At 45.8% G+C, this 16214-nt stretch overlaps 1 protein-coding gene across 3 annotated transcripts in view; it reads left to right on the forward strand.

Moving 5' to 3' along the window:
* LOC139538065 (homeobox protein cut-like 1) overlaps nt 1-16214 on the forward strand; it is a 222694-nt gene that overhangs the window by 91313 nt on the left and 115167 nt on the right. For all 3 annotated transcript variants that reach the window (XM_071340016.1, XM_071340018.1, XM_071340017.1), the window contains exon 3: nt 14615-14662. In XM_071340016.1, the coding sequence (XP_071196117.1) occupies nt 14615-14662 (48 nt within the window). The remainder of the gene's footprint in view (nt 1-14614; nt 14663-16214) is intronic.

Below are 16214 nucleotides of genomic sequence, written 5' to 3' on the forward strand. Positions count from 1 at the left end.
GCTGGCACCGACAGACATGATAAATTGAACGATACGTTTTTAACATTGATTTGCACCACCATTTTTTATTATCCTTTAACCTCTCTTGGGTATGTGGGACGTTAGCGTCCCACCTCTTCAACAGCCAGTGAAACTGCTGGGCGCCAAATTCAAATACAGAAATACTCATTATAAAAATTCAGAAAACAAAACATATTTTACATAGGTGAACGTCTTGTGAATCCAACCACGGTGTCAGATAAAAAAAAAAAAATGCTTTACGGCGAAAGCATACCGTACGATTATTTGAGAACATAGCCCACTAGACAATTCATTACAAACAGTAACCAGCCAAGTAGAACAGAGTCAGAGTCAGAGATAGAGATAAAATGAATCCCTTACCTTTGATGATCTTCATATGGTTGACTCAGCAGACATTCATTTACTCAATAAATGTTTATTTTGTTCGATAGTCTCTTTATATACAAAACCTCCGTTTTGTTCGCGCGTTTTCTTCAGTAATCCACAGGCTCAAACGCAGTCAAAACAGGAAGACAAAAAAATCAAAATTGTATCCGTAAAGTTCATAGAAACATGTCAAACGATGTTTATATTCAATCCTCAGGTTGTTTTAGCCTAAATAATCGATAATATTTCAACCGGACAATAACGTCGTCAATTTAAAAGGTAAACAATAATTGATCTCTCTCTGTCGAGCACATAAAAAAAGCTCTGCCACACTTTAGCTTCCAGTCATTCCGAATGCTCTTATTCCCTCATTTTTCAGAATACAAGCCTGAAACTATTTCTAAAGACTGTTGACATCTAGTGGAAGGCATAGAAACTGCAGTTTGAGTCCTAAGTCAATGGATGCTGTTATGGCATTGAATAGAAAACTACAAAAAAAAGAAAAAACTACTTCCTGAATGGATTTTTCTCAGGTTTTCGCCTGCCAAATCAGTTCTGTTATACTCACAGACACTATTTTAACAGTTTTGGAAACTTTAGAGTGTTTTCTATCCAAATCTACCAGTTATATGCATATCATATCTTCTGGGCCCTAGAAGCAGGCAGTTTAAATTGGGCATGCATTTCATCCAGAATTCCGAATGCTGTCCCCTACCCTAGTGAAGTTAATCTACTACTTCTAGTTTGATGGTTGTAGCCATCAATTGTCCCATTGCCAATAACCCATATTAGCTAACTTATTTCAAACTTCACATTTCTCTAGTAAAGGATACTTATCGGTATGGTCGGTGTTGATAATTTTTGGTTCATCTTCCCAGCTCTAGCGAACACATTCAAACCATTCTGATTGGTCCCAGAAACTGATGGGTTGGACCAGAGCCTGAACATACGTGGGTGAAGTGGCGTTTCGGAAATAGTTATTGGCTTTGGTTAGAGACGATTCAATTGGTTAGAGACGATTCAATCGCTGATTACTTGTTTCGTACAATGCCCTCACTTTGACGTCAGCATATACTACTTTTACAATGGCAGTCTCAGATTGAATGTATTTAGCTATATATGGCAGCGGAATTCTATTCAGTATGAGTCGTCAGGTGATGTCTGTAAAATGGTGGATCCACTATAATTTGTCTTTAGAGCACTTCTGTCATTTTACTTTATTTGACTCTTTTTTTTATCAAGGCAGCTGATTGTAACCAGGGTTTGCATAAGCTGCTGGTGCAGTGTCCTTCTCTAGCAATAGAACCCATGTTAAGTCAAATTATTTCAGTGGCTATCATGCTCAGTCATCCAAGAAGGGCAAGCCAAGGGCCCACAATAGAACCTGGTAAAGGTGTGAAAAGCACAGTTGTCCCTCCCTGGTCTGGTTTCAGTTGGAATTCCACTCCAATCCCAGAGGACAATGAAACCCTATACTCCTATATCATTGAAACCCAGATGGCGTAGCAGTCAGACGTCTTTGTCCTGTCGTGTCCCTTGTATATATATTTTTTACATCTTTTTCTTCGCATATCTTTTAAAATATTTTCCGAAACCTCAACTTCTAAATACTCTCCTGGAACCTGCCTCACCCAATGTGGCGTGGATCTGCTTTTTTCTAAAGTATTTCTATTTACTTCAGATCTGGAATCCCTCAACTGAAGCTAGCCAACTAACTACCTACCAGCTATCAGGCAGCAAACCATTGCTAACGGTCATCAGCTAACCTTTAGCTCGGAAAGCTCTCGCCAGTTCGAACAACGTGACTCAAACCAGAGCATAATGGACCTATTTCTCTCCATATCCCCGGATTCCTACCGCAACTCTGAACATTTTCATCTGGATCTTCGCAACTAGCTAACCGCAATCCCGGGTGACCACTCCTGGCTAGTGTTTCCATCCCGGAGCAAGTAACAATTAGCCTTAAGCTAGCCCGGGCTCCTGTTAGGGCTCCTGTGCTACCACCGAAGCCCACTCCTGGGCTACAATATCCGGACCCCTTCTACTGCCGGTACGGGGCACGGAACCCCGCCGATCCTCTACGACTGGAATACCGGCCTAATCTGCCTGAGGATTCCAACAGGCCCCTCAGGCGCGACGCCCGCTGAAGGCCCATTCTGCTAACCGGCTAGGCCTGCTAGCTACCTAGAGCTACTTGGAACCCTACTAATTCCACGACTGGTCTATCGACATCACCGCACAAAGAGGCAAAAACAGGCTTACCCCCATCTGCTAACTGCTAGCTTGCTTGCCCCGGTCTGCTAACTGCTAACGTTAGCTTGCCTGCCCCGGTCTGCTAACTGCTAGCCCCTGCTAACTGCTTGCTTGCTAACCCGGTCTGCTAGCTTGCCAGCCCCGGTCTGCTAACTGCTAGCTTGTTTAGCCCCGGCCTACTACCTGTTAGCTTGTTAGCATCGGCGTGCTAACTGTCTGAATCGCCGTGTCCCCAGTCAGCCCAACCACTCACTGGACCCATATGTTCACTTGGCTACGCATGCCTCTCTCTAATATCAATATGCCTCGTCCATTACTGTCCTGGTTAGTGATTACTGTCTTATTTCACTGTAGAGCCTCTAGGCCTGCTCAATATGCCTTAACCAACCATGTTGTTCCGCCTCCTACATATGCGATGACATCACCTGGTTTAAACGTCTCTAGAGACTATATCTCTCTCATCATTACTCAATGCCTAGGTTTACCTCCAATGTACTCACATCCTACCTTACCTTTGTCTGTACACTATGCCTTGAATCTATGCTATCGTGCCCAGAAACCTGCTCCTTTTACTCTCTGTTCCGAACGTGTTAGACGGCCAGTTCGTATAGCATTTAGCCGTACCCTTATCCTACTTCTCCTCTGTTCCTCTGGTGATGTAGAGGGTAATCCAGGTCCTGCAGTGCCTCGCCCCACTCCCACTCTCCAGGTGCTCTCATTTGTTGACTTCTGTAACTGTAAAAGCCTTGGTTTCATGCATGTTAACATTGGAAGCCTACTCCCTAAGTTTGTTTTAATCACTGCTTTAGCACACTCTGCCAACCCGGATGTCTTAGCCGTGTCTGAATCCTGGCTTAGGAAAACCACCAAAAACCCTGAGATCTCCATCGCTAACTATAACATTTTCCGCCAAGATAGAACTGCCAAAGGGGGCGGTGTTGCAATCTACTGCAAAGATAGCCTGCAGAGTTCTGTATTATTATCCAAGTCTGTACCCAAACAATTCGAGCTTCTACTTCTAAAAATTCACCTTTCCAGAAACAAGTCTCTCACTGTTGCCGCTTGCTATAGATCTCCCTCTGCCCACAACTGTGCCCTCCATACCATATGTGAATTGATTGCCCCCCATCTATCTTCTGAGCTCGTGCTACTAGGTGACCTAAACTGGGACATGCTTAACACCCCGGCCATCCTACAATCTAAGCTTGATGCCCTCAATCTCACACAAATTTTCAATGAACTTACCAGGTACAACTCCAAATCCGTAAACACGGGCACCCTCATAGATGTCATCCAAACTAACTCGCCCTCCAAATACACCTCTGCTGTTTCAATCAAGATCTCAGCGATCACTGCCTCATTGCCTGCATCCATAATGGGTCTGGGACCAAACGACCACCCCTCATCACTGTCAAACACTCCCTAAAACACTTCTGCGAGCAGGCCTTTCTAATCGACCTGGCCAGGGTATCCTGGAATGACATTGACCTCATCCCGTCAGTAGATGATGCCTGGCTATTCTTTAAAAGAGCCTTCCTCACCATCTTAAATAAGCATGCCCCATTCAAAAAATGTAGAACTAGGAATAGATATAGTCTTTGCTTCACTCCAGACCTGTCTGCCCTTGACCAGCACAAAAACATCCTGTGGCGTTCTGCATTAGCATCGAATAGCCCCCGTGATATGCAACTTTTCAGGAAAGTTAGGAACAAATATACACAGGCAGTTAGGAAAGCTAAGGCTAGCTTTTTCAAACAGAAATTTGCATCCTGTAGTACTAACTCAAAAAAGTTCTGGGACATTATAAAGTCCATGGAGAATAAGAGCACCATCTACCCAGCTGCCTACTGCTCTGAGGCTAGGAAACACTGTCACCACCGATAAATCCACTATAATTGAGAATTTCAATAAGCATTTCTCTACGGCTGGCCATTCTTTCCACCTGGCTACCCCTACCCCGGTCAACTGCCCGGCACCCTCCACAGCAACCCGCCAAAGCCCCCACCATTTCTCCTTCACCCAAATCCAGATAGCTGATGTTCTGAAAGAGCTGCAAAATCTGGACCCTCGCTTTCTAAAATTATCTGCAGAAATTGTTGCAACCCCTATTACTAGCCTGTTCAACCTCTCTTTCGTATCGTCTGAGATTCCCAAAGATTGGAAAGCTGCCGCGGTCATACCCCTCTTCAAAGGGGGTGACACTCTAGACCCAAACTGCTACAGACCTATATCTATCCTACCCTGTCTTTCTAAGGTCTTCGAAAGCCAAGTTAACAAACAGATTACCGACCATTTCGAATCCCACCGTACCTTCTCCGCTATGCAATCTGGTTTCAGAGCTGGTCATGGGTGCACCTCAGCCACGCTCAAGGTCCTAAACGACATCATAACCGCCATCGATAAGAGTCATTACTGTGCAGCCATATTCATCGACCTGGCCAAGACTTTCGACTCTGTCAATCACCACATTCTTATTGGCAGACTCGACAGCCTTGGTTTCTCAAATGATTGCCTCGCCTGGTTTACCAACTACTTCTCTGATAGAGTTCAGTGTGTCAAATCGAAGGGCCTGTTGTCCGGACCTCTGGCAGTCTCTATGGGGGTGCCACAGGGTTCAATCCTCGGGCCGACTCTCTTCTCTGTTTACATCAATGATGTTGCTCTTGCTGCTGGTGATTCTCTGATACACCTCTACGCAGACGACACCATTCTGTATACTTCTGGCCCCTCTTTGGACACTGTGTTAACAAACCTCCAGATGAGCTTCAATGCCATACAACTCTCCTTCCGTGGCCTCCAACTTCTCTTAAACGCAAGTAAAACTAAATGCATATTATTCAACCGATCACTCCCCGCACCTGCTCGCCCGTCCAGCATCACTACTCTGGACGGCTCTGACTTAGAATACGTGGACAACTACAAATACCTAGGTGTCTGGTTAGATTGTAAACTCTCCTTCCAGACTCACATTAAGCATCTCCAATCCAAAATTAAATCTAGAATCGGCTTCCTATATCGCAACAAAGCATCCTTCACTCATGCTGCCAAACATACCCTCGTAAAACTGACCATCCTACCGATCCTCGACTTCGGTGATGTCATCTATAAAATAGCCTCCAACACTCTACTCAACAAACTGGATGCAGTCTATCACAGTGCCATCCGTTTTGTCACCAAAGCCCCATACACTACCCACCATTGCGACCTGTACGCTCTCGTTGGTTGGCCCTCGCTTCATACTCGTCGCCAAACCCACTGGCTACAGGTTATCTACAAGTCTCTGCTAGGTAAAGCCCCGCCTTATCTCAGCTCACTGGTCACCATAGCAGCACCCACTCGTAGCACGCGCTCCAGCAGGTATATCTCACTGGTCACCCCCAAAGCCAATTCCTCCTTTGGTCGTCTTTCCTTCCAGTTCTCTGCTGCCAATGACTGGAACGAACTGCAAAAATCTCTGGAGACTCATATCTCCCTCACTAGCTTTAAGCACCAGCTGTCAGAGCAGCTCACAGATCACTGCACCTGTACATAGCCCATCTGTAAACAGCCCATCTATCTACCTACCTCATCCCCATACTGTATTTATTTATTTATCTTGCTCCGTTGCACCCCAGTATCTCTACTTGCACATTCATCTTCTGCACATCTACCATTCCAGTGTTTAATTGCTATATTGTAATTACTTCGCCACCATGGCCTATTTATTGCCTTAACTCCCTTATCTTACCTCATTTGCACTCACTGTATATAGACTTTTTGTTTTCTTTTGATCTACTGTATTATAGACTGTATGTTTTGTTTATTCCATGTGTAACTCTGTGTTGTTGTATGTGTCGAATTGCTATGCTTTATCTTGGCCAGGTCGCAGTTGCAAATGAGAACTTGTTCTCAACTAGCCTACCTGGTTAAATAAAGGTGAAACTTTTTTTTTTTTTTAAGAACCCTGCCATTCAAAACCTGTCTTGAGATGAGGATGGGCAGGGGAGGGGATGAGGATGGGCAGGGGAGGGGATGAGGATGAGTTTCTCTTTATTGGGAGCGGCGGTGATCAATGGTATTGTGTGTAGTGTTGAGGTGGATGGTGGCCCAGCCCAGTGTAACGTCTGTGTGGAAAAGAGGCTGGCCATGAGGCTGGCTGGCTCTGGGTACCGACGGAGCAACACCGACACTGCAGCCTTTTGTGTGAGGGACTATGGGAAAGTCGTGACCTCATTCCCAGACAAGCGTCAGGGGTAGCAGGGGGACGGGGGGTGGGTGTGTATGTGTCTTTGGCCGGCTCTCACGTACCCCCTCCCCATTCCACTTGACCCTGAGACTACCCCACACCCTCAACCCTCCTGTTCGTTACGTATTAATTTACAACCACAATAGTGAGTTGGATTCATCCTTAAACTACTAATGTTTCTCTCTTTTTGGTCTCACATGTTATCAAATACAGATATAGCCATGGTTGGTCGTTTTCTGTGACAAGGTTAGGAGCGGTATACTTAAAATGTTTGGAGTTTCCCACACCAGGCTCTTCCCCCCCTGTCTGCCCTAATGGTTGTTGGCCTTTGGCAGGAGGGCAATGAGGGGAGGTCAAAAAGCCTGGCCCTTAATTGTGAGTGGATCTGGCCCCCTCCAGATGGGGAACGGTAAACGGTGTTTGCAGAGCAGTGGGGGGGGGGGGCTCTGTCTAATGATAGTAAACTGATTGAGTCTGTGTCTGGGGGTCTAGCATCTAGTATCAGGGTAGTGTTTGTAAAGCCTCTAGTATCAGGGTAGTGTTTGTAAAGCCTCTAGTATCAGGATAGTGTTTGTAAAGCGTCTAGTATCAGGATAGTGTTTGTAAAGCGTCTAGTATCAGGATAGTGTTTGTAAAGCGTCTAGTATCAGGATAGTGTTTGTAAAGCGTCTAGTATCAGGATAGTGTTTGTAAAGCGTCTAGTATCAGGATAGTGTCTGTAAAGCGTCTAGTATCAGGATAGTGTCTGTAAAGCGTCTAGTATCAGGATAGTGTTTGTAAAGTGTCTAGTATCAGGATAGTATCTGTAAAGCGTCTAGTATCAGGATAGTGTTTGTAAAGCGTCTAGTACCAGGATAGTGTTTGTAAAGCGTCTAGTATCAGGATAGTGTTTGTAAAGCGTCTAGTATCAGCATAGTGTTTGTAAAGCGTCTAGTATCAGGATAGTGTCTGTAAAGCGTCTAGTATCAGGATAGTGTTTGTAAAGCGTCTAGTATCAGGATAGTATCTGTAAAGCGTCTAGTATCAGGATAGTGTTTGTAAAGCGTCTAGTATCAGGATAGTGTTTGTAAAGCGTCTAGTATCAGGATAGTGTTTGTAAAGCGTCTAGTATCAGGATAGTGTTTGTAAAGCGTCTAGTATCAGGATAGTGTTTGTAAAGCGTCTAGTATCAGGATAGTGTCTGTAAAGCGTCTAGTATCAGGATAGTGTTTGTAAAGCGTCTAGTATCAGGATAGTGTCTGTAAAGCGTCTAGTATCAGGATAGTGTTTGTAAAGCGTCTAGTATCAGGATAGTATCTGTAAAGCGTCTAGTATCAGGATAGTGTTTGTAAAGCGTCTAGTATCAGGATAGTGTTTGTAAAGCGTCTAGTATCAGCATAGTGTTTGTAAAGCGTCTAGTATCAGGATAGTGTTTGTAAAGCGTCTGCTGTTGGGCCAATGTTTGTAAAATAACTCTGGTTTCAGATATTCTGTAGAATGTTGTCTGTCTAACCACAACTCATAAAGTGACTGTGTCAGTGTTTGTTGAACAACAACCTGGTATTGTAATGGGGTTTGTAGAATAGGCCTAGTTTACTCTGTCAAGTGCCTGCTACTTGAGACACCATTAGTAAAATAACCCGTAAAATGTTTGACATCCAAGGTTGTGTGTAAAACGTCTTTTGTAAAACGACTTGTGAAGTGTCTGCTATCAGGGGGGTGAATGGCTGTGGGAGGTGCGGGTGGGGGGGGGGGGGGTCATTGAGAGGGACGAGCGCCATAATTGGCGCTCTCCTAGAAGTGGCGCGCTTCTATTTCCTTTAGTGGTGGAGGGCGGACAGCGTTTCTCTTATCATTGGGGTCTTCTCTCATTCATCACTGCTTCCCACTCATTGCTCCCTCTTTGTGCTGCCGAGGTGTAGGAGGGGTAGCCTAGCCGTGTGGCCCCCAGCCTGGCCTGGCCTACCCGGGCCCCCTGGAATAATAAGCAGGGTAATGTCTTCTGTCTTTGTCAGATGGCCTCTGTGCAACCAATCTTCAGGGAGTGACAAGCAGGGGTCAGCCTGTCCCCATCAAACCATGGAGGTGGAGAATTGACCCACTACTTAGCCCTCTGAGAGAGAGATGGAGTGAGAGAACCAGTGGTGTTTTTAGCCTTCGATGCAATGGGAGTGGAGACGTTAGTGCAGGAACAGAAAGTTTCATAACCCTACATCTGACCTTCTCCTGTTTACACGTTCCTGTTCTCCTTGGGACTCTGTCCAATGGGAAAGAGAATATTATGCACTCTGGTTGCATGGGTGAATATGGCTGAGATCACTGAATTCATGTCAGTCCATCAGAAGTTACCTGGGGAAGGAAATACATTTACATGTCATTTTCCTTCCTTCTTAGCCAAGAGGCTAGTTGCAATCAATTTAATTGCGCAGTTTAGACTTTGATAAGTCCTTCATACATCGATTTGCAAGTATTGAGTATATTGTAAATGTTACAATACCTTAGTGTATAACATTTATCCACTTATCTATAAAAGGTAGACATTAGCATAGGCATAACCAAACAGTGAGGCTGCAGGTTGGTGTGTGTATGTGCTTCCTGGTGATGATGTACCGCCCACACACTCACACGGTTCAGCAGACACACACTGCGGCAGGCAGCAACACGGGCAGCTCAGTTGCTCGGCATCAGGACCCCGGTTTCCTTTCTCTCCGCAACACAGCCTACATGAAGAGGTCCTTAGCCAGCGCAAGGCAATCATCGAAGAGAGAGGGAGAAAATGAAAATGAAAGACAGAGAGACAGTGAGGGTAGGGAAAAGAAAGAGACAGAACAGTAGTAGTAGGAACAGAGGCCTAGAGCGTCAGACGCAACCCTCCTCCATTCACGGCCCTGGATTAAAGATGCATTGAGCGGTTTGTGTGTGTTGGGTGGGGGGGCTGGCCGGGACTGGGGAATGTTTTCGCGGAAAGGCATGGCCCAGTTCTTCTGGATGATCTGGTAAAAAATATCTCCCGTCTGTCTCTCCAATATCTCTATAAGAGACATGTGATGTTTAGTCCAACTCCATCACTGTATACTCATTCATATTCTCCCGTATCTTTTAATCTTATTCTTCAGTCATCTCCATCTCTGTTTCTCTCTCTCTCTCTCCCTACCTCCCTCTTTGATTCGCTGGCTCATCCTCTTGTGTTTCCTCTACTTGCCCTCTGTCATGTCTGGGCCAGCGGGACCCCCTCTCGCGGCGCTGATGTACTGGGCAGTGGCTGAGTCACAAGCCCCCTTGCCCCTGACCGCCGACTCATCTCCTCCGTAGCCAGCCTGTAGCCAGCCTCAGACCAGACACAGGGGTTAGGCTCCCCTGCCTGTGCTCGGCCAGGCCAGGCCACAGCCAGTGTGAGGCTTGGCTAGCAGCCGCTTGGCTCACAGACCCAGTGGCAGAGACCGGTCAAAAGAGAGAGAACTCCTGCCATTGTGCTACAGTAACCCAGTGGCAAAGGAGGGGAGAGGTGGGTGTGGAGAGAAAGATGGAGGAAATAAGAGAGCGAGAAATCCGTCCACTGTGCTAACCCAATAGCAGGGACAGAGAAAGAAACCATAGGAACAAATGGAGGGAGAGCGGCTCTCCCTCAAGGACTAGACATGCAATTTTCTGCCCTCTAAAGACCAAGTGCCCTCGCTTGAAACCCTCAACTCAGGACAAAAAACCTTAAATGACACAAATGCTGCAATATTACCAAACCCAGGCACTTTCTCTCTCATCTTCATGACATAGACTAATTCTGTAGCCCTTTCTCTCTCCACGCATCACTGCTCTCCACTATAGAGATGAGAGCTCATAGGCCCGAGTAGTACACCCTCCGGGTCTCCACTGTACGCTGCTTATTTCATTGAACAATGACCACACAGGTCCAATGCACTCAAACACAAAGCGAGGGCCACTCAGTGGCTCGACCATTAAAAGGGGAGCGAGGGTTACTTAAAAGCTGAATATGAAAAGAAGCCATTGTCTATGTCCCTGACCGTCACTGGGGAAAAGAAAGTCTGGCCTAGAAGAAATTGTGTTAATGTAGCCATTGTGCTAAGAAGGTAATTGGTTAAATAGTGGCAGGCATCCAGTGGAGGGATCCCTGAGGAAGGCCATGTCTGAAGTAAAGCTTGTAAACTCATTGTGGTATCAGACTCTTGTCCTCTTCTCCTCCCTTCTTACACTCCTCACCCTCTTTCTCTCCCCTACTTTTCCCCCTTCTCACGTTCTCTCTCCCACTGCTCCCTCCAGCTCTCTGAGGATACCTTGTGATTGTAGTGCGTGTGTTTTTGTGTGTGTGGACCTGCAGGCTTGCCTCCCTGGAGATCTGGGCCGGTTTCCAAGACAGGCAGCTCCCGGGTGGTGGAGAGGTTAAAACGAAATGCAATCACCATAACAATCCCTTTTAGTTTGAGAGGTGATGTACACTACATGACCAAAAGTATGTGGAGACCTGCTCGTTGAACATCTCATTCCAAAATCATGGGCATTAATATGGAGGTGGTCCCCCCTTTGCTGCTGTAACAGCCTCCACTCTTCTGGGAAGGCTTTCCACTAGATGTTGGAACACTGCTGTGGGAACTTGCTCCCATTCAAGCCACAAATGCATCAGAAGCCACTGCCAGATTTCTGGATTGGGCTGCGCTCAGAGTATCCTGCCTTGGCAAATCGCGCTGTTAAGACACTGATGCCCTTCACAACCACGTACCTATGTGAGAGTGGATTCTCGGCCCTCACTAGCATGAAAACTAAAATTAAAATGATTTAAGACTGAGGCTTTAAGACAACCCACCATTGCAACCCACCATTTAAGACAACCCACCATTGCAGAGTTATGTGCATCCTTTCAAGCACACCCTTCTCATTAACCTGTGGTGAGTTATTCACAATTTTTGATGAACAAATAAGGTTTTATATGTAAGCTGGTTAAATATAGAGCAAAATGATTGATTATTATTAGATTATTTTTTGTGCCCTGGTCCTATAAGAGCTCTTTGTCACTTCCCACGAGCCAGCTTGTGACAAAAAGTAATTCTTATGTTTAATAAATGTATAGTGTGTGTGGCAGGCTTACAATGGTGGCAAAAAACAACATTTGAGAGTGTGCTGACCCTGGTGCTAGAGGGGGTACGCAGCTGGATGTTGATTGTTTGAAGGGGTACGGGACTATAAACGTTTGGGAACCACTGTTTTAGAGAATTTGGCAGTACGTCTAACCGGCCTCACAACCCCAGACCACATGTAACCATGGCAGCCCAGGACCTCCACACCCGGCTTCTTCACCTGTGATATCGTCTGAGGGGGAGTGGAGGTGCTGAGGAGTATTTCTATCTGTAATATAGCCCCTTTGTGAGGGAAAATGAATTATGATTGGCCCTAATCTATGGATTTCACATGACTGGGAATACAGATATGCATCTGACTGGGCAGGGGTGCAGCCATGGGTGGGCCTGGCTCCCCAGTGGGTGGGCCTGTGCCCACCCATGGCTGCACCCCTGCCCAGTCAGATGCATATCTGTATTCCCAGTCATGTGAAATCCATAGATTAGGGCCTAATAAATGTATATCAATTGACTGATTTCCTTATATGAACTGTAACTCAGTAAAATCTTTGAAATTGGTGCATGTTGGGTTTATATTTTTGGTTCAGTATATGTATGTATAGGTACAAATTGCATTTCCATGTGGTTTTCATGGACCTGCTCCCTCCATCTGAACCCCTTGTGAACCATGTGATGTGTGTCCTCAATCACTCTGGCCTGAAGATCAGTGTTTACTGGGCTAGCTTTTATTGGTCACTTGGTCAAGCCTTTTTATCCGTCAGTGTAAAGATAATTTTTATGCAGTGGGGCTCTCTGTATATCAAATTTGGGGCAATTGCATTTGCAGATCTCGAGCTGTGTGTGTGTGTGTGTGTGTGTGTGCGTGCGTGCGTGCGTGTGTGTGTTTTCCCCTGTCGAGATCCAGAAAGACTTTGGAGTTCTCTTGGCCGGGGCAGGAGTGTTATGTTGAAACCAGATGTTGAGCGATGTTTCCTTTTTGTCACGTGGCCCCTTCATAAAGGTGATCTGTACGGTAGCCAGTGGCGACGGAAGATCAGTGGGCTCAGCTGCTCCCTCCAGGGGACTGGGAAAAGTCCAGCACACTAGGTACCTAGCTAGCATCGCGCTAATGTTAGCTTAGCACAGCATGGTATGGTCTGGATCGGCCAGTCCCCAGAGTCTTCCATAGAGGCTCCCTAGTTGAAGGGAAAGGGAGGGAGGGGAAGGGAAGAGCGGGGGGAGACTGGTGTAAACATCAGTCAGTCATAGAAGGCACACTTACACACATCAATGTGGAGGGAGAGAAAGTAAAACGAGAGGAGAGATGGGGAAGAGGATACAACAGAAACCCATAGGCATTTAAGAGCTCTTCATTTCACACAATTGTAATGTCTACCCTGCAAGTTGTACATTTCACAATTGACACACGGTTTCAGTAATAGGTTACAGAGGTTATACTGTGTCACAGGACCCCCATGTGCTGTGCATGTGTTGTGCAAGTGTCAGAGTACACCTATACTGTATCCTGAGGGTGACTGAAATGTCCACTTGACTAATGTGGGCCAGTCTTTTAGGAGTGTACGTGGTGTGTGTGCGCATGTGTGTAAATGCATTGCATTCCACTAACTGGCTGCTGCTAACTCGGTTTCAGTGGTCAGTTCTGTTTTGGAGCATGCTGTGCATTCCTATAGGGAGGCCTCATGTAAGGCCTTTTTGTACCCAGCTGAGATTTATTCAGGGGCGTATTTAATTAAATGTTATGATCAAACACGCCTGCTCTGTTCAAGTGAAAAGAGACATTGAAATTGGCCATAATCAGATATACTTTAATGGCGAGGTGTCGCATCGCTCCACTGTAGGTTGCCCAAGGTAAGATTCATCATTGCTTGAGTAAGGTCAGAACAACGTTTGTTTTGATTGGAGCCTTTATATATTCACTTGTTTTTGGGACTTAATTTCAAATAAGTTTTATTTTCATCCGCCGCAGATTCGAGACTCAACCCAGTTTCTCCCAAGCTAAACAGACAAATTACTCTACAGAAATAGTCAGCTGTTGAAGTTGGCCAATTTTTCAGGCCTAACATTACTTTTAGAAGTGAATTAATGAACAGAGCCCACATTTGCATGTAGCGTCTCTACGTTTTTCTGTTTTTGCTTGAATGGTAATTTAACCAGAAACAACTGAGTCATGGCGAGAGAGGGTGAGAGGGAGAGTAAATGTATGCCGCTTGCACGCTTTCCCTTTAAGCACAGCGTCCTCTCTGCTCTCATTCAAGGGTAGCACAAGGTGATACTCTGTTTTGTTTTTCTTCCTCCTTTTCCCAGAGAACAAACCTTCCCTCTGGGAGGGTTTGGACAAATCAGGATCCCCATTTTCATATGTTTAATGTGTTTCTATGCTCCGTATCTGGGAACAAAAGGCAACACTCTGCCTCATCCATCAGAGTTGACAGTAGGGATTTTGCCTCACAGAGAGAATGTAGTGAAAATAGGGCCTGGCTTTTCTAAACTTAACATATGGTTAGTTTGTAAGAGGTTTCTGCTCAATTCTGTGGGGATGAAAGTCAATGACCAAGGTGTTAAAGACTATGGAAACAGAGAATGTGGCCATTTTCACCGTATGAGAATGTATTGTGTTTTGCTCTCCCACAAGGTAGCATTGTTATGCGATGCTAATCCTTTTCCTTCTTTTTTTGTCTTGCAGGATCTGCGAAAGCAGGTAGCTCCATTGCTAAAGGGCTTCCAAGCAGAGGTGAGTGCTATTTAAAACTCTAGAACATTTAATACCTAGCTTTCCTTTATCGATTTAAGGATGTGTGTTTGTGTGTAGCCTACTGTACATCGTGTATGTTGTGAGGGATGGCGGACATTTTGTTTTTGCGGGGAGACAGTGGCCCCCTGACACACCCCATAAAGGCTGACATGTGCCGTCTCTGCCTGGCTAGACTTCTGCTGGCTGGCTGGCTGCTCTGCTCTCCTGCTGGAGGAGCCTTCCCTTCCCCAGTGGAGCTCTCGCCAGGGGAGTCCATTATTTGTGTCCTTTTATGAGGCTCTCTAGCTCCCAGCCATGTTTAAATTGCATCCCCTTAAAATATTCCAGCCAAACTGCTCCTGATCAGAGCTTCAGTCTTAAACTCCAGGCAGACATGCCTTTCTCTGTTTCATAACCCCCCACCTCCCCTTTATGGCTATGTGTCACATCGTCTGATGCAAAGCTCCTTTTGATATCTGCTAAAATGAATGCAATTGGCCTCCTGAATAATGGTTTGCCAATGGGAGAAACATGTTGCCAATTGTCTCTTGCACTGAATCTCTGACTTTCTGTGTGTCTGTGTGCGAGATATTGTGGTATCATTGCCTCAGAAATGTGAGCACGGGGGTGTGGATGAGAGTAAATGAGCCAGTTTACACCAAGGGCTGATTCGCGGGTGGACAGGGGGGGGTGAGGTTGCGGGCGGCTGATGGCAATAGCGCTTTAACCCTCTATTCTGGAGGGTGTGCAGGGTGGGGGCGCAATGCCCACTATGACCGCGGCGGGTTTAAATCCCTGACCCTGACAATGCGCCCTGACAGCCTAGGCCAGCCACAGGGAAGAGCGGCCCTGCCGATTTAACATTTTGTCCTGAGAGCGCCCCTTGCACTGCTCTGAAAGTATGGTAACTTCAGAATTGATTTAGGGGACTTTAATGATAATAATGTGAGCTGTGAGACTTGAGGCGGGGAGGAGGGGTGTGGGAGTGAGAGCTGTGTTTCTGGCGCCAGCTCTTAATTCCTCCTCAAGTGCCACTCCTGCAGTAAATAAGGGCTTAGCGATGTGAGGGCTTTATGGAGAGCATCTGAACAGGCCCAGCCTTTCTCCTCTGAGTGCCTCTGCTGCTATACTGCTACTGCTGGGGCCTGCCTCGGCTGGAGGCACTGCCTGAATTACTACAGTCAATTCACTTTTAATCTTTGTCAAATCAGGAAAGGATTTCAATTCAATCCTATGAATCAATTAGAATACATTTTTAGAATAGCCACTGATGTGGTCACACTGGTGTTTATGTTGGCTTGAGGCACTTTCATTCTTGACAGGCAGCAATGTCTCATCCAAACGAAGTGACATCCATAAATCTGTCAACTATTTTAGGGGACAGATGCATGATAAGTGTTTGTCGACTGCAAATTTGTCCTCTGTCTTGCTTAGTGCATATTTAATTTGGTAATGATGGAGGAATGTAACATTTTGCCACTGTCAGATTGCATTTTTAATTCGGAGCATGCATTTGTGAGTCTACCTCACTAATTCATGATATAAAATGTTT

This window comes from Salvelinus alpinus, chromosome 13, assembly GCF_045679555.1.
Source record: "Salvelinus alpinus chromosome 13, SLU_Salpinus.1, whole genome shotgun sequence".
In the NCBI taxonomy this organism is placed as follows: domain Eukaryota; kingdom Metazoa; phylum Chordata; class Actinopteri; order Salmoniformes; family Salmonidae; genus Salvelinus; species Salvelinus alpinus.